Here is a 23,130-nt window from a genome sequence, read left to right as displayed (position 1 = left end):
CCTAAGACAAAACTGTCAGTGATCAGTTTGCCCTGCAAGTGCCAAAGCACTCGGGCAGCAGTGCCAAAAACTTCACACAGAGGTTGAGAAAGCAAGTGTGCTTTGAGCCATCCTCACTCCGAGTTTTCCTTCTTCTTTTTTTTTCCAGTCCTGAACTTCCACATTTAGTTTGGGCCTTAAAGCAACTCTCTTAGAAAAGCATCAGCAGAATAAGCTGAACCTTTCTTTGTCTGGATTTTGGGTTTCGTCCCGCAAGAGCATAAAAAGCCCACACATATCAAGGCACCACTAGAAAAGGAAAACAACTGCCCGAGGAGCTACAATGGTACCACGAAAAGGAAGCCACCAAAATGCCATGTCTTCCTAATGAGACAAACAAGTCAGGTTCTTTCACGAGTTAAGACAGAGGAAACATAGCTCCAATTTTAAGTGCAACACAAAGTCAGGTTATTGCCATACATCAAAAGGGGGACATCGCTGCAAACCAAGGGACCTCAACAGCAATGGGCGGCCTTCAGCATCGTTCTCCAGAGATAGGCGGAGAATTACGAACTATTCCCTTTGGAAATGATTGCACTGAATGCAAAGTACCAGCTTATGTTTCCATCTCACATCATACCCCACAGTGTGTTGGTTATTAACAGCTGTGAGCACTACATTTCTGGGGTGGAAGTCCACAAACAGCAGGCACAAGCTCATTGAGATGCTCCAGGCCTGGAGGAGAAAATCTGGGCAGGGCCAAAGGGACAAACACCTCAAGTAACTTTTCTGGGGTCTCAAAAATCTGCACAGAGAAGGTGACTTGGTTTTGGTTTGTGTTTTAGCTCCTCAGGCAGAAAGAACTTTGCAACCTGCAATGCTCAGTTTCCTCCATGGAYTGAGTCAAAGGGCTCTGTTTAACAGGGGGTCCTGGTTGCACAGTATTTTAGCACAGAATTCCCTGGGAATGTCCCAATTACAACACAACAACTGCACGCATTAGGTTAATGGGGTGCTAATCCCAAGCATTCGAGACTAGCGACTAGCATTGGTGCTATATTCAGGTCATCCCACTGCAAGAAGAAACAGGTTCCTTCAAACATAGCAGCAACACTTGCTGTGTTGTCTCCAGAAGAGCCTGAAGATTTTTCCTCTCRCAAAGGCAATGTGAGGAACCTCCTTTCGGAACACTGGAGGACTGGAGGATTGAATATCGGTTCCTAAAGAAAAATGCATGACTTCCAGAATATCTTTGAAGAGCCTCATTTCTTCATTCAAAATGCTCTCAGCCCTACAAGGCCACATTCTTTGCTGACAGCTACACATGCCAGGCCTGCGTAAGGAAACAAAGCCTGTTTGTGCTGCCCCAGAGCTTGGCGGGAGGGAGAAACCCAAAACAACCCCCCAACCCCAACAACAGTTAAAAAGCAACAAACTTCTGAAAAATGCCTTGCTCGGTGAAAAAAACCTTTCATATGCCCATCTGGGGAGCGCACAAAGATGCTATTAATTCTTGATTGAAATATCTAACTGCCAACACAAAAGAAACTGCTTCCTAGCTAACATCATGCATGAGACATTTCAGGCCAGAAGGCTGTATTTTGAAGAAGATGTTCTGAAGAAATAGAAGAAGAAAGAGGCTTTGGAAGAAGATCCTATCTTGACCTGAGTGAAGTCTAAGTACTACCTCRCTGTTACTCTGCAAAACACAATGGCACAGGGTGGACAAACAAGCTGCTGTGACCAGGAACTGTGGCACAAAGGACTTAAAAAGATTTATAAATCCACTAACTAACTAAYGTTAGTGAGTATTTGTTAGACTAATGTCTGATCCCAGCAGATCTCATGTTGCTTTGCCTCCTTGGGGTACAGATGCCCACAGAGAGCACCCRGCACCTGGACTGCATTCTTCCAAAAGGCCCCAAAATGCAAAGAGGGAAGCAGCTCTTGAAGCCGAACGTTCCCTGGGTTAGGCCAGGAAGATTGCAGAGGAAGAAGCAGGCAGGGGCCCCGGCAGAAAGGCCGTGTTACCGCAGGTTGTAGGTCCTCAGGTTGCGCTGCCGGCGCTTCGTGGCACGCAGCTTGACAAAGGTCCTCCCCGTGGGGTCGAAGACGCACAGGACAGTGATGCAGACGCTCAGGATGACGACCCAGTTGCACACCACCATCCCTGCAAAGGAAGAGGAGTCAGGGGCCCTGCTCCGGGCGAGCTGGCAGTGCCCTCYGCAAAAGAAAAGTCTCTGAGAAGGCTTCTGAGCACAGCTGAGTTCTCCAGCTCTTTTAGGACAGCACCCATGTCCTAAATTATTACCCATTACTGAAGAATCTAACGGTGCTGTTGAGTACCTAAGGGGACTACGGGAGGATCATTGGGTGCCCCCAGGAGACTGACTGAGATTCAAAAGCAATTCTAGGAAAGCAGTAAAAGTCATTGGGAACCAAAGGGCAACCAGGGCTTTCACATTCACCAGGCAGATCCCTCCACAGAAACACGGACTCAACAAAACTGCACTCAGTAAATAAATACATCAACAAACAACCGTTCTGAATTGCATCATCTCAAGGTAACAAACAGCCCATCTACCGCTACAGACAACTCCCAAATTCCCATATGCTGGAATGGACTTGCTCTCCGAGACAAGGGGATATCTGGAATACACAGGGAAGGCGTATGCCAACACACCCCACATTCCAAATACTTACCCAAAGTGACGCTCTTGGCAGTGACATCGTTGCACGACGCGTAGTACTGCGTTAGCCAAATGATGCCCACGATGGCGTACACAAATTCGATCACCAAGATAGCTGAAACAAAAGGAACACAATGGAGAGTAGCAGCCTCATACTGTCCATCCTCATCTTCTGTGGAGGATGCATGAGAACACTGTGTAGAGCACCAACTGTTGGCAGCCAAATATTCCCTGAGACAGGTTCTTTATCCTAGCAGGACAGTGGCACAGAATTAACTACTGAGGAACTGGACGTTGGTGCTTTGGAGGGCAATCTTCAAGAAAATCAGCCAGATAAATGTAATTTCTCCCTCACATTCACTGGGGTGATGCAAGGACCATGTACCCACAGAGCTGCAAGCGCCCTAGGCTGCATCACAGGCTCGAATCCAACAGGCATTTCTTCCACTCACTAGAGTAGAAATATTTCCCCCTGTTGCAAGCAGCAACATGCAACCACATCTAGGTCTTGACTACCTCAAACAGCTGGCTGGATTCCAAACAAGGTTAAATGATAGGAAAGAGCCTATATTCCGGATTACTTCTGCTTACTACACTTTGCAACTTCTCACAGAACCTCCACCCTTCGCAGTCCCTGCAGCAACAGCTCCCCTCAAGGGGCACAGGCCCTTTATTCACCTTCAGTTCTCCAAGTTAGGCTCCTAAAAAAGAATTTGAGGGTTGACAGTGTCAACGGACACTGACAGACACATAAAAAAAAACAGAAAATGTTTGGAAATACTACTTCAAGGTGCTCATCATTCCACCTTCCCAGCGCATCACAAGCCCCAAGTTTATAGGGTGCATAATAATAAGGTCCAGGGAAGGTAATTAGCTCACTTAGTAATGTATTTGAGATGTATTTGTAACTACTTAAAATGGAACTTAAACTGGAACGGTCGTATGGACCTTGTCTACTATAGGGTCACACTCCTGTGTCCAGTCTAAAAGGAGCAATCAAAACTCTGCAGCTCAAAACAAAACTAACACAAAAATACACAGAATATAAATCTATGTAAGACCCAAGTGTAAATAAAGACCCTGAAGCCAGGTATAGTTTAAGGCAGAAAAGGATGTTATTTGGGTAGGAAAATGGCTCTCCTTCCCTTGCCTCATTTGGTCTGGTTTTGCCACACCGCTACTCAAACCACCAGGCTCTCCAGGCTTCCYGAGGGAGACTCCAGCATGAGCAAGAGAAAGCGATAGAGATTCGTTTGCTTCTCATGTTAATGCATCTACTTAACACTCAAAGACCAAAATGTCTCTCAGGCAGAGCTCTCAAGCAAGGGTAGGCAGATTTTAATAAATTCTGCCTGAAAACATAATAGCAAAAACAGAACAGGCCCTGAGATGCTTCGTTTGGAACGGGTTTGACCATCTCTGTATAAGATTTATCTTCAGAGTCTCCCAAGTTCCCTCTCCTCAGCTCCAGAAAAAAATCCATCAGTCAATAAAGCAAAAACAAAAAGAACACAAGCCTCCCATTCAGGAGAGAAAAGTCTGATCACATTTCCATACCTGGAAGAAAGGAAAGAGAGGAGGAGGGAAAAGCCAAAAGGGAAACCATATACGAGAAATAAAGGAAAAATCTTTTCTGATTCTGATCTTGAAAGTTCAAGCTGGCTGGATAAGACAGGACCTGTTTTTAGGAAGACGAAACAAACAGCTAGGAGGGAAAATGCAGCGAGTGAGCAGGYGGTACCTATTTAACTCACAGTACCCAAAGGTAAAGTATCAAAGTGCACGTTGTGGATGGAGAGACGCCTCACACATGTCAGTCAAGAGGTCAAGGACATATCTCAAGGTAGACATGTGCAGTCTTAAGTGTTCATGTGGCATGTGATGACATGCACATGCCACAGAGTAGGAACTACCGCCATAATATGCACAGCATATCCTGCATTAGAGAGATCTTGTGTTCTCCTAGGTGGGAGAAGATGTCTGTTGCAAAGGCAGAAGGGGAGCGTGTGTTGTCAGGGGAAAGTGATGTGCCTGCATCACAACGAGGGTGACAAGTTAAAGGTTTAGTCGGAAGATATTTGGGACATTGCATGAGAGCCTTACAGCACTGACAGGGTGCGGTATACGTGACGTATTCAGATGCATATCACATACAAGTGGCCATCTGGATGTCTTGCGGGAGCTGCGTGCTTGTCAGGGTGTAGGGAGACAAGTTCTTTCGCGAKAGCAGATGGCAGCGTGGAGGCTGAGTCACTGGAAGGCCTCAGGCCGCTGCCTCTTACCTAGTCTGACATAGAGCACATACTGCATCGAGTCGCGGGGCTCCGTGTACAGGATGCTGCCTCGCATGCTGAGCCAGATGATTGCCACCTCTGCGATCATACAGCTGAGCAGGATGCCCAGGTAGCCTCTGCCGTGGTCCACCAGGTTAAGAGAGCACGTCTCGTTGGGGTTGTACACCAGCCCGAAGAGCACCACGGAGAGGATCACAAACCTGCCCATCACAAACCAGCTAGTTACMAACAGCAAGCTAGGCAAAGCCGCAGGTAACATCCCCTGCCCATTCCCACAGCGTTCCTGAAGACCCCTGCACATTCCCTGATAACTCAGCTGCTTACAGCCTATATTAATTTSTTCTGGAGCTCTCCTCCCCACAAGCCATGCCAAAGCCTTGCTGCCCTAGTCGGAAGAACTTGTTGACCTTCGTTGAGCCACGTTATTCAATGGGATCTAGCGCTCCGATGGTTTTCCCTGACCCCTTGTACAGAAACAAGGCCCCAAATTACAGTGGACAACTCTGGATAGCACAGGAGGATTCCAGGTACCCTAGTGAGACTTCCTCCCTGACCCTGTAACCGGTACTTAAATAGCACAGACCCAAAGAGCCATACACTGGTATTTGTCAGAAGCGTCCCGTGCAAGCACTCCAGCCGCAAGCACAAGCACAGGAAGCATCCCAGCTGCAGCAAACAGCAGTTGGAAGCAGACAGAATTCCGGAGACCATTCCAAGTGCCCTTCGCACCCGCTCTCCTCGCTTACCAGGTGGTATGAAGGAGGAAAAGAAAGACAGCCGGCAAAACGAGGTCATCGCTGCCCACAGACCAGCGCCGGCGGAACACGACAATTCCTGGCATGGCTAGCGGGTCCGGGGAGGTTCAGCAGGCACGACACTCACCTCCTGCAAAAGAAAGATGATTTTAAAGTCAAAGACGGTGCTGAGCTCTCCCGGGCACAGGGAGGGAGCTGCAAGCAGGCGCCGGCAGCAGGACCTCGCCTGYGGGCTGTGGGGTTTTGTGCCGCGGGGAGCAGAGCTCTTGGCTAGCACCAGGGGCACTGGATGCTCGAGCGGAGAGCAAAGGGAGACGCTGCCAAAAGAGCTCACCCATCCTTGGTGTTCACGCTGCCGACCTGCACAACCTCCCGTGTTACTTCTCGGAAGGAGGAACTGCTCCGCATGCTGAGCTGGGAATTTGCCATTGAGTTCACAGAGGCAAAACTGAATATCTTTGTTGCTGGGACATAATCCGGGTTTCCATCAGCATTTCAGAGGGGGAGTCACCTGCTGTACCTCACGCCCCATATAYTAACAACTGCAACTTAAATTACGTATGCAACTCCAGTGCTCTGGGTAACAAAGTGTAAAGAGCACACACGCTTAAACTAATATGTACCTTCAAACCCAAATAAATGTTGGTTTTATGACAGACACAAACTGCATCCCAGCACAGTTAATACCCCGAGACACTTCCAGTCTGTTACTCACTTCTGTGAGTAACTCGCTTCTATCTTCCACCAGCAAGGCAAAACATGACACCGCAGCAGCATTGGGATTCACCTCTCCTCAGCACATAATAACCAGAGCACTCAGCACCTTGCAGCTTTGCCTTCAAACTGGCCTCTCCTGGGGCCATAGGGCAATTAGTGTTTGCCTTGCCACGGATAACCTGACTGTCTGTGATGCAGCACCTTGCATGCTGAATACAGGTATCTTGCATCTCACAAGCACCTCCCCTGCACGGCAGAACTTGCATCTCATATGTCGAACCCTCGGCGCAGGTGGACCTGCTTTTCAGCACATTCATTACTCTGCTGCTGCCCACAGCGGCGCCCCTCACTCTGCCCTGGCTTTCAGCGCACAATTCCCACCAGCCCTTGGCTCATGGCTGAATCCCACGGGTGCACTTTCCACAACTCCTAGGCCTGTAGAAATGCCAGTGATGTGCTCTGCTTTTACTACCTTCTAGCAGCTCAAGCAGCAGCGTATCTACAAGAGCAAACTAAAGTAAACGCCTCGGCCAGAGCTACAAATGGGGCCAGAGGAGAAGAGCCTGTCGCTCCCCATCTGACATGAGAAGGATGGTGGGACTGTCACGCCGAGCAGTTCTTTCCAGGCTCTGGGTCCACCACCACCACTTCTAACTGGTTTCATCACTTCAGAACGTGAGCCAGGACGTCTGACGCCCTGCCCACTGCTTGGGAGCAAGAGAGATGATAGGAGGCCTGTGACTATAAGCCATCCTCGCTCACTCCAAAAAAAGTTAATCCTCTTAACGTGAGGACTCCTCAGCTTCACCCCAGGGTACAAGATCTTCACAGTTATGCTTTAAGAAACATGAAGAGAGGATCTAAGAGAGGAACAGGGAGGAAGAAGTGCAAGGTGAGAGTGCAAGCAGCCCTGAGACCACTGTCCCCCCTCAGCGAGGACCTTCTAAAATGACTGCACACAAGAGTGAAAAACACTTGAAGCCTGAACCCTGGTGCAAAACGTGGCAAGCTCCCAGCACCCGAAGGAGGGAGAAGCACATGCAGGCAACAAGCTCYGAATGGAAGGAGCCCTGACCCCTGAGCTTAGAGGGAGGTATAGAGGAAAGAAGGTCTTACACGCCATGGTCCACGCRGTGCACGTTCTTCTCTCCCGCAAGCGCGTTTCAGGAGCGGCGCTCTCCATGGAGGCAGGCATCACAAGTGWCGGAGGGAAGAGCAAACTCCTCTCGCAGCCATGGGAGGTTCCAGTCAGGAACGGGAGGGAGGCCGCGGGGCGCGCGTGCCGACAAAGCCGGGCACTCTCCTCGCGGGGAGCCCTTCCCTCCGAGACAGCCGCCGCGCTTCACCAACTGGGGCTGCTCGCAGCRAGCCAGGGGTCGCGACTCCCCCCCCTCTCCCCACTTGGAAGGAAGTGACATCATCCTTATTCTGAGGAGATTGTCCGTGAATTGTGGGAAGGAAGACTGGGAAGAGATCCGCGCGCCCCGCCAGCCGTCCCCCCGGGAAGCGGGAGGCGGCGAGTGCYGCAGCGGGAGCCGGGAAGGGCCCGGAGCCCCGCGGGAAGCCCAGCCCCGCACGGCATCCCAGGCGGGAGCGCTGCCGGAGCGGCCACGGCGCTGCTCCCGTCCCCTGGCACGCGCTGACTGGTCAGGGGGAAGGCGCGCGGAGCGGGCACAAAAGGGGCACACAAGAAGGGGCACGGAGAGGGGAGGCTGTTCCCAAGGAGCGGCCTCTGCCGGGCCTTTTCAGCCCGTAATTCCCTGTGACATGCGACATGCTCTGCGGCTACGGCAGGATGTGGGGGAAGGGGGAGATTAGCTGTCTGAAGGGGAAGGCTTAGAGAAAAGAGCAAAGGAGAAGAAAAAACGCTGCAGCGAGACAAGATTGCAGCTAAACCTCGGCGCCTCAGTCTAATCCTACACCCTCCCATGCCTGTCATCAGCCTCAGAAGGCGGGCGGGCGGGCAAACAGAGCCGGGCTGAGCCGCAGCCGAAGGAAAAGAGCCCTCGGTGGCTGCTCCTGCAGGGCCACCACCCCCGGCAGCTCCCAAGCCAGCACAGAGCTGCCTCCTCCTCGCCACCCCAACACAGCAGCAGCAGCGCCTGCTGCCAAGCTCCCCGCACGGCCCCGCGGGCACCCGCGGGCGCCCGGCACCCACGCAGCCCGCGGAGGTGTTGCCACCGGCGCGACACCCGCGCGGGGCGGCACGGGCATCGCTGCCTGGCTCGGAGCCTCGCCAGGAGAGCGCACACACCKCAAGGAGAGGTCTTGAGGGCGACGTCTGAACCAAAGTACTTAATCAGAAGTGACCTCCCAAAAGGTCTTCTCCCTCCTGCAGCACAGCGTGACAACTGCGGACCCTCTCCTCCACGCTATATTCACGTGGTGGCGGGGCTCCCCGTGTCACACGGAACACGCTTCGTACCTTAGCTGTGTGTTTGCATTTCCTCTCCTCAAATTCTTTGTTAGGGTAARAGAAGCTCTCTCTGTCTCTTCAAGATGCTAAATGAAGAGTTGTTATACTGAAGAAAATCAAAGAAAAAAAAAAAAGAAATCGCAACAACGTTTAAAAATAGCCACATTTGTCAAATTTGAGCAAGCGAAAGCTGGTCTGATGAGCATGTCCAACCACACYGTCAGGGACCCTCACCTATCTGCAGGTTCACAAAACATCACCCCTTCCCCTGAATGATCCATCGCTCATGCCAAGGGTTGAGCCCCATTAAGGCTGCCCCTACCTGGGCACCCACGTGCCTGTTGTTCTCCCAAGCCTGGCCCACACCAGGTCTCCGGTTGGGTCATGCCCACCACAGCCTACAGCTCACCATGAAGTTATGTTTTCCTGTGAACATTTCCTGCTCTTGACGGAAATCAGCAGTTGGAACTTGGAGCAAAGTTACTTCACCAATCTTTAGGCAGCTATTTTTAAGGTCTTAAATGGCGCTCTTCCTGCTCCAGAGCTTGAAGTCTTACAATAGGGGAATTGTTCTTCCCTGGCAGGGAAAGGAGGGGATGTGACTTCTTTCTTACAGTGTCCTCAAGTTTGTCAGGAGTTAATTTGCTTGCACTGGAAAAAAGGGAAGAGATGAAGTCAAGATCATAGAAAACTGCCCCTCCAGGATGGGAAGATCTTGGAGTATCTCTGTGACAGAGGTGGACACCTACATGACATAGGAGATGGAAGACAGGTTCATAGRATAACAGGGAGGGCATTTCCAAATCACCAAAGGAGCATCCAAAATAGGGCCACCTTTTGCAATTGGCAGGATACACTGCGAGTGATATCTGCAAGAACTATAAGCAAAGACTATTTATTATATGTAATATCTAGGAGCTGTATTTACATCCAAGTCACAGATTCTCACCATGGGCATGAAGTTCTGGTACAGTCAGTGGGGGCTCTAATTTTGGCATACAACTTTCACACCTATTTTTAAGATCTCCTTTACAATCTCCCATTTTTCACGCAGAAAGAAATGAAATGAGACAGTGCTAGAGTCATGCGACTGAGCCACCACTTTTCAGGTTGGAGAAGGGAAAGGTTCAGAAAGCCTCTTGCGGCTTGGCACATTTCAGGCTCAGCTCCCCCAGGAGAAGGCCACTGCACCACAACAAGCTTCCTCCAATGTCACCAATTCAGAACCGATGTGATTTGGTCAGATCTGGCACCACGATGCTGCCCACTGACACAAATACCCCAAATATATTTTGGAGTATCAAGTGACCTTCAAACCCCTAGAGACAAGCGCTTACCTATACGCCCATCCAGCTCAAGCTGTAAATGCTGGCAAAAACACATCCTTGGAAATGGAACAGTGAAGGGCACAAGAATATATCGATAGTAACAAGAAGAGACTGGCCAGCTGGCCCAGTACACTGGCCCCTCTCCAACTCAGCTGATTCCTCCCTACTATTTTTTTCACAAAAACCCTTTCCTCAGGCTACAGAAGTACATGGAGATGTTTTCCGGCTGCATATGTTCCTTGCTTAAATTCATCCCCTTCACTCTCCCTTTACAGGCAAGATGGGGCAAYGGGAGAGCTACAAGGACAGGGTAAGAAGCTCAAGTCGGGATACATCCAGTAGGAACATGGAGAAGAAGTCCTGGATATGACTGTGCTGGGGAAGAACGTCCTGGATGTGACTATGGGAGCGTCCTCTCATGTCTCTTGTGAGAAACMTGCAGGCCTGACTACCTCCGTAAAACGCGTGCTGCCACTGCGCACGGCATAGGGAATAAACAGCTCCAGAGAGAGGGTGGGATCATTGACGCGACCGCAGTGCTGTCATGGGGGACTAGGTGCTTTTTAGGAAAGACAGGCCAGGAAGGCAGAGCTGAGAATCTGTGGGTAAGGATTAAGTGGCAGACTAACATGGGAGACACTATTGTGGRTGTTTACTACACGCTACCTGATCAGGAGAAGTAAGTTGATGAGACCTTCTATGGACGGCTGGAGGTGGCCTCATGATCCCCGGCCCTGGTTCTCCTAGAGGGCTTCAACCACCCTGGTACCTGCTGGAAAGACAACCCAATGTGCGCAAACTGTCCCAGAGGTTCCTGTAGAGCATTGATGATAACTCTTTGGCACAGGTGGTGGAGCGGTCAATGAGGAGAGGTGCTACTGGACCTGGTCCTAACAGATAAAGAAGGACTGGTTGGAGATGGTAAAGGTCAAGGGTAGCTGCGGCTGCCTCTTCAGAGRCCTACTTAGAGGAACCCCATGGATCGGGCGCTAGAAGGAACGGGGCGCAAAGGAGCTGGTCAGTATGCAAACACCACTCATGCCCAACTCAGGATGGGTTTGGCCTCCCTGAGAGCAAGAAAACAGGCAGAGAGGGCAGGAGACCTGCACGAACGAGCAAGGAGCTCCTGCCAAAACTTCAACAGAGGAAGAAAGTATAGAGAGTGTGGGAAAGACAGCAGGCCCTTTGGGATGAATTTAGGAATGTTCTCAGGGTATGCAGGAATGGGACGAGGATGGCTAAGGTGCGTTTGGAGTCAATTCCTGTAAGAGATGTCTAGGAAGGCAAGAAGGGCGCCTTCAACTACATCAGCAGCAAAAGGAAGACCAGGGAAAACAGGGGTCTGCTGCTGAACGGGGTGGATGCCCTGGTTATGAAAGACCCAGAAGAGGCAGAGCTCCTGAATGGCTCATACAGCCGAGGGCTGTGCTTGCATTCAGAGGGGTCTGGCCACACTGGAGAGATGGGTGCAGGGGAACCTCATGAAGTCCAACAAAGGGAAGGGCAGAGTCCCCCAGCTAGGGAGGAGTCATCCCACGCACCAGAACAGGCTGCGGATTGACGTGCTGGAGAGCAGCTCCGCAGAGCGGGACCTGGGCATCCTGGTGACCACCAAGGTGACCGTGACCAGCAGCCTGCCCAGAAAGCAAGCGGCAGCCTGGGCYGTCCTGGTGCCTCTTTGCGTATATCTCAAATAAGGCAGTGAATCTGCCTGGTATCTGCTTGCTCAGCCCCACTGCACGCTGCCCCTGCAAGGATATCCTGGCAACATCTGCAGCTTGTTTTTCGTTAACCAGTAAACATTACCAGTAAGTGCGTTTAATAGGTGTATTTGCCAACGGTGCTGCCTGTGTTCTTTGTTGTAATTAGTAGAATGTGTACGGAAATAGGAAAAAAAAACCCAAAGCAAACAACAAACAAAAAAAACACACTTAAGAATCAAAGTGTCCTTTTTTTCCAGACTGACACACTCCATAGCCAGGATCCTGGGCAGCAAGGAACAGGTTTGTATGCAAAACTGCCACCCTCTTGTTAAAAGCTTCTGCAAATGCCAACTTAGATTGTGAAGATAATGATCACTTTGAATGTCCAAAATAAAGGAAGAACCGTGTTTTAAGAAACTGGAAACAACCTTCAAGTACGTTCACTCCACAGTCCTAAACATACTTGGACTTCTTTTCCCCTTGACCTCAGTAGGAGCAGAATTGACCTGCAAGCTTCATGGTTGGCCAACTACAAGAAAATGTCAAAAGAAAAAAGTCTTTATGAGAGTGAAGAACCAACAAAGGGCCATGAAAACGAGCCACTCATGAAAGCAAGGAGTGGAGAAACAAGAACAACCCAAATGTGCTAACATTTTTTTGGACTAAATTAAAGCCCAACACCCAAGTGTTGCATCCATGCCGACATATCTGCAACCACCTACATTTTGTGCTAGCAAAGCTCACAATCTCAGCTTTCTGACAATCCCAAGCTTGAGTGCAAATAATATCCAAATTGCTGGGGGGGAGAGGAGGAATGTATAAGAAAGTGAAACTATTTTTGTGTTTTTAATAGAACTTACTGTTCTAGAGGGTAATATAGTCTGCTGACGCTTAATAGACAGCAAYGCACAGCGAGAAAAGCTTGGCTTGAATGGGGTGGGGAAAAGATGCTGYGAGAAGAACCACTAGCATGAGCCAATGCAAGTCAGAAGATGCAGCAGGCACCTCAGTTTCAAAAACGGGCACCCCAAATCCACGGGACATCAACCAGAACACCTAGACTCTTACCTAGCCCCGCTCACGGGTGGGATATTCTGATGGCTGCCCAGAAATAGCTCGTTTTTCCTGGACGGAGCTAYTGGGGGCTGAAGTTCTCTCTTTCTGCTGTAATGTCCCGCGGCTGCATCCGAAGTTTCCTAATGYCTGGCTGTAAATCACTGAGCTAGGAACCTGTCCGTAGGAAGGATGACGAACGCTGGGTTAACTCAGCCAGGGCTGGCTGAAGTGGTAATCGCTCCTTCTGTCCACTCGACCGCCTCATTTCTTCAGGCAAGCTGCTTGCTCCCTGCAATACTGCTAAATTCAAATTTGGCAGCGTTATTCCACCCTGGAATTCTCCTCAGATCAGCCACTTTACAATCCGGATTTAAAAAAAAAAAGAAATTAAAAACCAGGAGTACATTTCAAGGTGAAAATTAAAACCCTGCTATTAGGAAAGCGCAGGACAAGCCCAGCCACAATAAAAACTAATTGCTTCCCTACTGCCCTGTGGCCAAGCTCCCTGGCTCTAGCAAGCGGGCAAATAGTTTCCCCGCTATCTTGACTCACTGAGGAGGGAAATCCCTAGCTGATGAGTCACGTTACAGGGAAAGCCAGCAGCCATTCTCCTGGAGACAAACAGCCCCACCGCCACCGASGAGGAAGGAAAGAGGGGGGGAAGGGGAGCTGGGCACCAGACGTGGGCAAATTGGGCGGTCGAGAGCCCTGGGGCATCCTCGGCTGCTCCCCTCGCAGCGCTGAGACTGCTGAGCCCGAGAGGAGCTCAGGAGCATCCTGCAGTCGTGGGGATGCAGGAGGAAGGGGCTGCTTCCCCTCGCGTGCCCCGGCCACACGGGAGAGGAAGGCAAGGTGGATGGGGAAGAGGCTGGGGAATTAAAACAGTTCCTCCTCTTTGTCCCCTCCCTTGGGAACGATACCRACCAGGGGGTCAAGAAGGGGCCGGTGCAGTTTCAGAGCCTCTCACCCCAGCTGCTCCCCTCGTGTCGCAGGCCGCTCTCTTCGTTTCTGCATCACCACCCCCAAGGACTTGGGACGTTTCCTGCTTGCACGGGTCAGCGCTCGCTGATCTGGCAGGTACGGGCCTGACTGCGAGGCAAAAATCACCAGCAATCAGTGCCACACGGAGAGCTCTTGGGCAGATTCTCCCWCCCCTGGTTTTTGGGCTAACCGCTGCATTTCCAATAAAACATTTGCCCCTCAGGCAGTTTCTCTGTTTTACATTTGCAATGAAGTGGAGCAACTGTGGGTCAGCCCGGACACCTTGAGCCACTCCTGACTTCCAGGTTGCTTCTTTTGCTTCGTTTTCTGTATTTGGGAAAGAAGGACATACAGGTATTTTGCACTGAAAAGACTGAGTCACCAGTGCCATACACTCCAAGTGCCGTGCACATGATATTATGCTCTTAAATAACCCCAGATAAGACCTGAATTTAAGAAYTCTCTCCACTTTGTTGCAAAAGACTCCAGGCAATTAAGCTCRTCCTATTTTCCCGCGGGAGGTTTTCCCAGCCCCTGGGATTGCTTTTCACCACTCGCAGTAAAACTTCAGCCAAGGGCTGAATTATCTCCTTGCCTCTGCCCTCCCACCAGCTGCTCCTCCAACACCACGAAGCCATCTCCTCATAACCATCTTTTAGGAAGTCCCTGTGGAACAACCGAGTTCTAAGTGCCCTTTGCCGGTTCTTTGAGGCTCTCCAAGTTTTTCCTGCCAAAGTTCTAGCAAAGTTCCCAGCAAGTTCAGCAGCCTGCAGCCACTAGCTCAACAGGCTCTCCTCATTCTCCAGCACAGCACAAGTTTCCCTCTCATCAGTTCTTGAGACGCCCCGTCTCAGCTGCCCGGGACGTCTCAGCCGCCCCATGACATAATTCCCAATACTGCTGCTGTATTTCACTCCTAGCGCATGTAAACCTGCCTTTCTATCCTCCTCCTCAGGCACTCCGTGGTTTCTTGCTTTCCATGTTTCCTCCTTCCAACGTTTTCTTCCTGCTGAGAGCATCAGTCTGAACTCCAGCGAGCAGAATCTCTGTTACTGCTTGCTCAGAGCTGTGCATCTCTTAGAGCCTTCACCGCAACTTAACCCAATGCTAGGATATGCTGCAAGCAGTAATTTCATTTATTCTTGMAAAGACATTTAATAAAACAGAGGCCAGTCAATATTTTTGGTATCCTATTTGGAAACCTAATTCTCTRTTACCATCCTTCTTCCTCGTCAGCATAACTTTGGCTCCACAGAAGGAGCCTGAAGTAGTTTCCACGGGAGGGCTTTTTGGGGCACTAATCCAGGCCATGTGCCAGCATCATGCGGTATATCCAGTTTCCCTGGAATGTTTTTCCTAGGGCACTGAAGCAGCAATGATCAAACAGCAAAGTAAAAGGAGCCCTATGCGATGAAGGACGTATGTGTGTCACTGAATATACATGAGTGTTTGCAGGCTCGTTTGCACCAGTACAACGCTCTGCTCAGCCCTGACCGCCTTTCTGTACATATCACATAGCCCAAACACTGTACATATCACATAGCCCAAATACCACCTCGTATCGCCTTAAATCTAGTTACAGAGAACCGTAATTTCAACTGAAAAATCCCCTCGCCTTGAATAACACCAGCCCTATCACACATGCAAAATGCAAGGGACCCTACAGCATGTGAGGAGAGATCCCGGCCGCCATCAGGTGCCACAGGAACACAGATCCTCACCCTTCTTCCTGTACACTGACCCTTCGCTGCTTGCAAACACTCACTTATACTTGTGCACGTTGCATAACCTTTATTAGATTTTACAGGAAAAAGACGTTCCAGGTAACTGCCAATAAAATTACTTTATATTGACTATTGGGCTTTTCTCATCCTGGAGCAGCCAAAATTAACACAGATGAATATAATAATAARACAGGCTTTTTATTATACCAAGATACAAAGGGCACATTTAGAAGCCTGGCTGTGAATTCTCAGGGCAGACTTTTGTTGCTGGGACTTCAGAAGAAACCCGTGGATCCATCGCTCCCTTCTTGTGGCTTCCACCTCTGCGTGAGCAGAACAGTCCTTGAAACAAAACAAAGGAACAGGCTAAATATTCCCAGCAGAAAAACCTCTCCTCATTCCCGCCTGGAGAACACAGGCTTCTAAAAAAGCTGCCAGCTCTGACCCAGCTCGTCTAAAGCCTGCTAATTACAGCGAAAATCTGAAGCAAGCAGGGAGGGAGGGAGGGAGGGAGAGGCAGACTCCGGCTCCCTGGCTCACACAAATGACAGCTTGAGCAAAGTTGTCCTGCTATAAATAACGCGCTCCGGGGCTCGCGGCTGCGGCAGCCCAACCTGCCGAGCGGGGCGCGGAGACCCCGGAACCTGGGCCCGCTCCGGCCTCCTGCCAGAGCCCTGCACACCCCGGGCCCTTCCCCTCCCTCCTGGAGTCACCTCCCGGGAGCGACGGTGCAGAACAGTCCTGCTCTCGCCAACACGCGCTTTCCTAAAAGCCTCCTTCCGCTCTTCATCCCAGCCTCCCAGCTCGGGGCATCTTTCCCCCCACCCTCGGCAAGCTACTCCTCCACATGCTGCCATTCTCGCCCTTTATTCCCTTTCCTTTTTCAGCCTCCACGTGTTCTATGGCTTCCCTTCATGGCGCTGCCTTACAGCTCTTCATCTATTTTCTCTTTTTATTTTCCCTGTCTAAGAGTCCCCAAAACATCCTGATCCAGGCAGGGCTCTTCCTGCYGGTTGCTCACAGCTGTTCTTGAGGCTGAAAAGCCCATTCTCCGGGGAAAAGAGATCACGGAGAGGAGCACAGYGTGCCTGCAGAGAGGGAAACCAGAGGCTGCCCAGCGCAGGCAGCTCTAACTCTCCCGGTTTGGGGAATTAAACGCACAATTCACACCAAGGGAAAGCAAACCTGGGCAGTTTCCCCTGCGACCCACTCCCCGTGGCTGCTGCTGCAGACGCTGTGCCGCCAGGCGCTGCCTCGCCGCCCGCGCAAGCCGGCGGCTCCTCCCGCCACGTCCCCTGTCCGTGCGGCGCTCCCCGGKGCACAGCTCGAGGCCGGGACGCCGCACAGCTGGCCCGCGCCTCGCCGACCTGCACGTGGATCCCCACGTCTCCGTCACCAAGGGGCACCCAGAGGCGGCGGCTTCCCGCGCTCCCAAATGCGGGCTCCACAGCAACAACGGGTTAATCAGCCAACCTCGTTCGGGTAGACCTCCTACCCCAGCGCCGAAATCCCTCAGTTTTCCACCTGGGAGTCTTCTGATGCTTCGCGCTGTGCCTAGTGCRTGTTTGTTCCAAGTTTTTTCCTGTTCTGGCCCTCATCACAAACTTCCTCTGACACTTGATTTTTCCTCCGCAGGTTAGCAAAAATCTCGTTCTCCAGGCAAACTAGGCTATTTCTGGTTTCCTAACTCTATTACGCTAAAAGAAGTCAAACATTTAGAAACAGAGAGCAAAACACAAGCATTTAATTTGCARCAAGTACCATCCCTTCCAAGCCTGGAGTTGGAGCGGCTTAACAAACACCAACTTTTTAAGCCTTTCACAAACTGGGTGCTACAGGTCACTCGGCCTCATTCTCCTCTTTCAGGTCAGGACACTCCACATCTCCCTCTTGCACCATCTGTATTTTTTCTACATTGACTTCCTAAATCAGCATTCCTTGCAATAGGAATAGCCGGGGGTAAAACGCTCCCTGCTCTCCAGCTCTTGCGCTGGGCTGGGATTAGAAGCGGCTCCTCCCGGGCCTGACGACTGCAGGCTGCCTGTGCAGGAGGAAAGTCGGGAATTCCTTTTCCTCATGCTAACGGGACATCKGAAACACGGGCACGTAGCAGGAGCCCTGGTGTTGCGGGCGGCAACGACTGCAGCRGGAAGTACAAAAAAGCAGCGGGAAACTATTCAAAACATGCATCAAAATGAGCTTGCTAAAATACAGGGAGGAGGAGCAGGAAAGCAGGATGACAAAAGGAGCAGACACCACGTAAGAAGAAACTGGGAACAGCTGGAGATCTTCTCCCTGCCAAAGGGAAAGGCTAGAATTTGGCTACTCTTGATCTAYAGTAAAATGTGAGTTCTGCTGGTAACCCAGCAGAAAACCCTTGGTAAAAGGAAGGGAGGCAAAAACCCCCTTCCATGAGCAGGAGATCAACAGGAGCGAACTCAAAAGTTGCCTGGAGAACCTACCGATATAGGAATGAGAGGAGCAACACTCAAGCTGTTCCGAAAAAGATGCTTTTTTAAATGGCTTTCCACAAGAAAAACCAAGGCCCTTTGCTCTAGTCTGCTAAATGACTCTTCACACTTGAATGTAAAAACTAAACAGGATTAAAAGGACACAAAACCAACGCTGCTTATTCAGATTCACTCCAGGCCAAGTGACTGGTTCGGCGCCAACGAGCAGAAAGACAGTTTTAGGCTATTAGACAGCAAGTAGCTTCTCTCACACTGCAGGCAATATATCATTATCCTTGTAATTACATTTAGTGCAAGGCTTTCTGCAGGTCTTACCTAGCTTTGCACTTTCTTCCCTTTCCTTTGGTGACATTGCAATTAACCATAAAGTGGCCACTCATCTACAGGGCTTTTTCATTCGACTCTTTGTTTTAGACCGGGGCTCAGAGGCAAAAGCCTAAGAGGTTTTTTGGTAGGAATGCAATGAGAATCTTGGAACAAGTCAGGATCTAAAGGCAAGATCTGATAGGGTTTTTGTTATTATTTGTTGCACGTTTCAAACCTTGTTAAAATCATCTTTTTTTTTCAGATATAGCACCCRAGTACTCAATAACAGATCACATTCCACAGTTACACTGAGCTATCAAGCAGTTCTTAGGTATTAAGCTTGGTCAAGTGTTCATCAGCTTCCAACCTTCCCCCAGGAGCTGCACGTAGCTCTCCCTCCATTCCTTTTGCTGCATTCCTTCCTTGAAGCCTAAAGCACTGGGGGYACATACCAAGAAGTGCACAGTAATAGAAATTTTACCAAAATACTGCAGTATTTTTATCGTGTGAGGAATGTATTGTCAGAACRGGTGACTAGTTTATGGTTGGAAGCATAAGCACTAAGAACTCCTATTTTAGCCATATTAGCCTAATTACTATTGTTCATACCTATTGTTTTTGCAAACCTTAGGATGCTCAACGTCCCTTAYAGCCCGGGGCAGAAGTTTGCACAGATAAATTCACTTCTATTTCCATCGCCAAGAGGAAGACAGCAGCAGCAGACAGATCCCGCAAGCAGAGCCCAGCTTGAGGCAATCACTTGGCCAGGACGAGCTGCAATTTTGTCCTCTTTAAAGTGGAAAAAATGAATGTCCGCAGGCTCCCTCCTTGCTCTGCTTCGCTCTCCCGAGCCACAGCGYGGATGCCAGCGGAGCCAGCACCCGTGCGGAGTGTTCAGCTCCGTACAAAAGGAACTGCACCGACAGGAGCGAGGGAACGATGCCGGCAGGAGGTCACTAGCGATGCTTAACCCTCCACTCGGGAGGCTGCCCTTTCCTAAGGGCTCTGCAGGGAGCACTGTGTGTGGGAGGCCTAAGTGCATCCCAGGGGACTGCCAGGATGGATCCTGGAGTGCAGGGGTCCTGGGATGCGCCTGGAACCGCAGTGCATCTCCGAGGAAGAGCCTGCTGGGGAAAGGAGGCGAGGGCACCTCTGGGGCCACCGGCTGGAGCCGGGCACGCAGAGCTGCAGCTCCCTCCTCTTGGGGACGGCATCCTGCAGCCTGGGACAAAACGGACACGACCACCCTGTTTAACAGCGCCTGAGAAAGGGTAACGGACCAGGAGGAAAACAAGGAGCCCCGGGAAAGGCGCCGGAGACAGCGAGTGCCCACAGCAAGAGGCTGTCCCTTTAACACCCCTCCCTTGGCTAGCAGCACGGGGAACACATCCCACTCCAGGTTGCCAGCAAGGGCTGCAGTGACCTTTGCACGGCTCATCTCTGCAGAGCACACACGAGTCCTGTTCCCAAAGCACACAATTAACACTCTTTTTGAGGGGTTTTTTTCCCCCAGTTTGCACAAGTTTAGTTTCTCCTGATTTTTTAAAAAGTCTTTTTGCTGTGTGATTTTTGCAGTCAAAATTGAAGATTCATGACAAACATTTGGGGGATGAAGCTCTTTTTCCCCTCTCCACAAGCAAGCTCCGCACTCTCTGAGTAGTTCCAAGTCATCATTAACCATCCTCCATTCAAAGGCTACATCAGCCTCGAAAAAAAAGTCCTTTACATCCTTAAATGATATCATTTCCATCGACCACAAGAGAGTTTTTAAGTACCTGGCAGGTATCATATTTAATGGCCAGCTAACAACTAACTGCGGACACCTCCGTTTGGGGGAACAGAGAAACCTGGATAGAGCAGCTACTCCTTCATAATAAAACCAGAAATAGGAGCTTACAGACAAGGAAACCCAGACACACAGCCCAGTGTCTGTGCATCTACAGTGGCAGAAATGGAATGGGAACCTCCCGCAAGGAAAAGCTCCGGAGTGCAACTGCTCAGGCAGAAACTCAGTATAGGGAGAATTAAGTTATATGAAGTCGGTTAATCCCTGCAGGAAGAGAGGCCTATTAAGCAGGACTTGCAATGGGCRAAGTCCACTAGCCAGAAATCTATCCAGGGAAACCAATATTTACTAGGAAGTGCCTTTAACACCAGGCTATAGTTCTGTGCAGCAGAAACAAGAAATGGGATGTCTCTGCCTTCAACATCTTCCCAAAAAGTGTATTATTTCAAAGAGTGCATTGAGATACACTTTTATACTTGTTTGCAGCACTGAGTCAAAATCTGTAACTAGTCCTACCCCACAGAGTCCCAGTATTAAAAGGAATAAAGTTCTCCAGCACAATAAGGGCAGCATCAGGAGCCAAGTGGGGAGAAAATGAAGATGAGTTTCCCACATAAATCAAAGGCCGTATCTTTCTCCCACCTTTCTTGATAAATTCCCTTATAGTTAAGGATTCGAGCCTTTGCATCTACTAGCTGTTCCCATAGGAACGTTACAGAACCACAACTGCTCCCAACCTCATCTCCTTTCCTAATGGCAGAAATGCCTAATGAAGTCTTGCTCCTGCGCAGCAGGGCCATTACACACGTTTGGAGAGGTGATAAAGGGAACATTTCTTCTTCATTTCTTCTACTCTTGCTCCTTACAGAGATTGGACGGCAAGGAACTCTGCTCTCCTACACTCTGGTCCATCGAAAGGCTTAAGCTTCCCGATGCAAAGGAGGAAGATCAGTCTGGAATTCCTACTGTCAACACCAAAGCTGACACCTGGTGACACTGGCGAGATGGAAACAGTCCAGAAGACAACAGAATAGGAAAACAGGGTTTACTCACATCCCCACCCAAAGGATTTACTTCCTCAAATATTAATTCAAATTTACTACCGAAACCTCATACAGCGAAAGGGCAAAAAGCTCACGTAACTTCAGGAGCATTCAGTGTAAATCAGAGGCTTAAGAGTTGTGTTTTCTCACGCTAGTCAGCAATGGGAGTGTTTYGGCCTAACACCAGCTACCTTGCAGCCAGATGATTTGTAAAGCCAATCTATAATGAGGTTTTTCATGTCACAGAGCAGGTAATTGGAAGTGAAAAGGCTCCTGTTTGCCTTAACCACACCCTTTGGGGCATATGCATTCAAGGCACTTCATTTCACAGGCACAACAGGCAGGGCAGTGACACAAAAAGCAGAATCTCTGCAGCTGCAACAACGGGAGCAAGGACAACTTCTTCCCTTTCTGTGAAACCATTATTTTGCAAGCAGCACGCCTCCTTCCCTAGCCACACGCCCGTAGGATGAAAGGCCCCTTCCTCACGCACACATTCAGGCGGGAAGCAAGACTAGAGCTTTCTGCCACGTGCTGGCTGTTGTCGAGTCAAACCCCAGACACTGCCCTGCTTTCAGGTCCTTTCTTCCTTGCAGTCCCCGTCGTCGTTTACAACACAGAGAGGGCAGCAGAAAGAGATGAGCAGAGCAACTGGAGGAGCAGCTGGCTCTGCCCCTTTATTTGGCCAACTTACCTTGGAGACGCTACCGACAGCGGCGCACACACAGCAGTAGGTCTGGCATGAATTACCTTAATATCCTTTCACTTATTTTAGCACACACTTTAAAACCTAATACTTTATTAACTTCATTAGCTTTATTTATTGACATGCATACTCTAATTCCAGAGAATAAACAAAGCCACGTCCTTCCACGCTCCACAAACAACTCCATCAGCTCTGAAATATGTAAAACACCAATTTTAACTCAAGAAATATTTTTGGTTTAGAAGTCCTTACACATGCCATTCCACCTCCCTTTCTCAGCCTAATCTCACAATGCAGAGCAACAGCAAGTCCTTATCAGTCTCTCACCTCAGAAGTTCAGGTCCCACAAAGACGAGCTTCTCCTGGTTGCTGATGTTGGCCTTTGTCTTCATTAATTAGTTCAATTTACTTCTACATAATTCATATTGTCTTGAGTCAGTCATTTAACCGCACCCAACCTTCTCAAGCTCCTCAGTCGGCAGGTGCACACAAAAACAATGAAGAACAGTTCTGTCAGCCAAAAGACAGCTCACATCATGGGGCTGAATTCCTCTGCTGTTCCCACTCCCAGTAGGATGAAAACTAAGATTACTATGAATGTGATGTTAAAATCTTCTTTGGTGCCCGACCATCACCAAGCAGGTCCCGCACATCCCAAAGAGCAAAGCTCAAAGACGCAACACGCTTCACAGCCCCGACCCAACCGGAGGCTCTCAGGCCACTGCAAGCAAGGAAGGCAGCCCACAGTCACCCTCCCGGGCCAGCCTGCGAGCTCACGCACCACACGCCCAGATCGCACAAACTCTGCAAATAGAGCAGCATTCTCCTACAGGGCTCTGCACACACCGCTCTCTTACTCAGCTCTCAGAACAAGCATTTCTTTCTGCAGCATCCCACATGGCTCCCACCTCCAAAATATGCCTGTACTGCTTCTTCCACCCGCATCCAAGACGAAGACAAAGTCATACGATGGCCTCAGAGAGTCAAGTTCTTGAAAACCATCAGAAAGGTGCAGTTCTACACAGCAATGTGGAAAATTTATCAGCTAAGTGCAGCCACCAACGGCCCTTATCTAAGCTCACCCAGGCCTGTAACATCTGAAGACATCCAGGGCAAAACTGCATTTGTGCATCGCTCAGTTTCCACATTGAGGTCAATTTGATTACAGCCCCTGT

The 23,130-nt window shown here is 50.0% G+C and overlaps 1 protein-coding gene across 1 annotated transcript in view; it reads right to left on the bottom strand.

The window, feature by feature from the left end:
- DAGLA (diacylglycerol lipase alpha) overlaps positions 1–22,501 on the bottom strand; it is a 46,683-nt gene extending 24,182 nt beyond the window's left edge. The window contains exons 1-5 of the mRNA XM_026045610.1: positions 22,283–22,501; positions 5,710–5,848; positions 4,952–5,163; positions 2,683–2,784; positions 2,011–2,149 (exon numbers count right to left, since the gene is read on the bottom strand). Of these exons, the coding sequence (XP_025901395.1) occupies positions 2,011–2,149; positions 2,683–2,784; positions 4,952–5,163; positions 5,710–5,804 (548 nt within the window). The 5' untranslated portion in view covers positions 5,805–5,848; positions 22,283–22,501. The remainder of the gene's footprint in view (positions 1–2,010; positions 2,150–2,682; positions 2,785–4,951; positions 5,164–5,709; positions 5,849–22,282) is intronic.
- Positions 22,502–23,130: the final 629 nt, after the last annotated feature.

The sequence above is a fragment of the Nothoprocta perdicaria genome, unplaced genomic scaffold (assembly GCF_003342845.1).
Source record: "Nothoprocta perdicaria isolate Ctin4 unplaced genomic scaffold, notPer1 scaffold_405, whole genome shotgun sequence".
In the NCBI taxonomy this organism is placed as follows: domain Eukaryota; kingdom Metazoa; phylum Chordata; class Aves; order Tinamiformes; family Tinamidae; genus Nothoprocta; species Nothoprocta perdicaria.
Note: the sequence above shows the minus strand (reverse complement) of the source record. Positions and strands in the feature narration are given on the sequence as shown.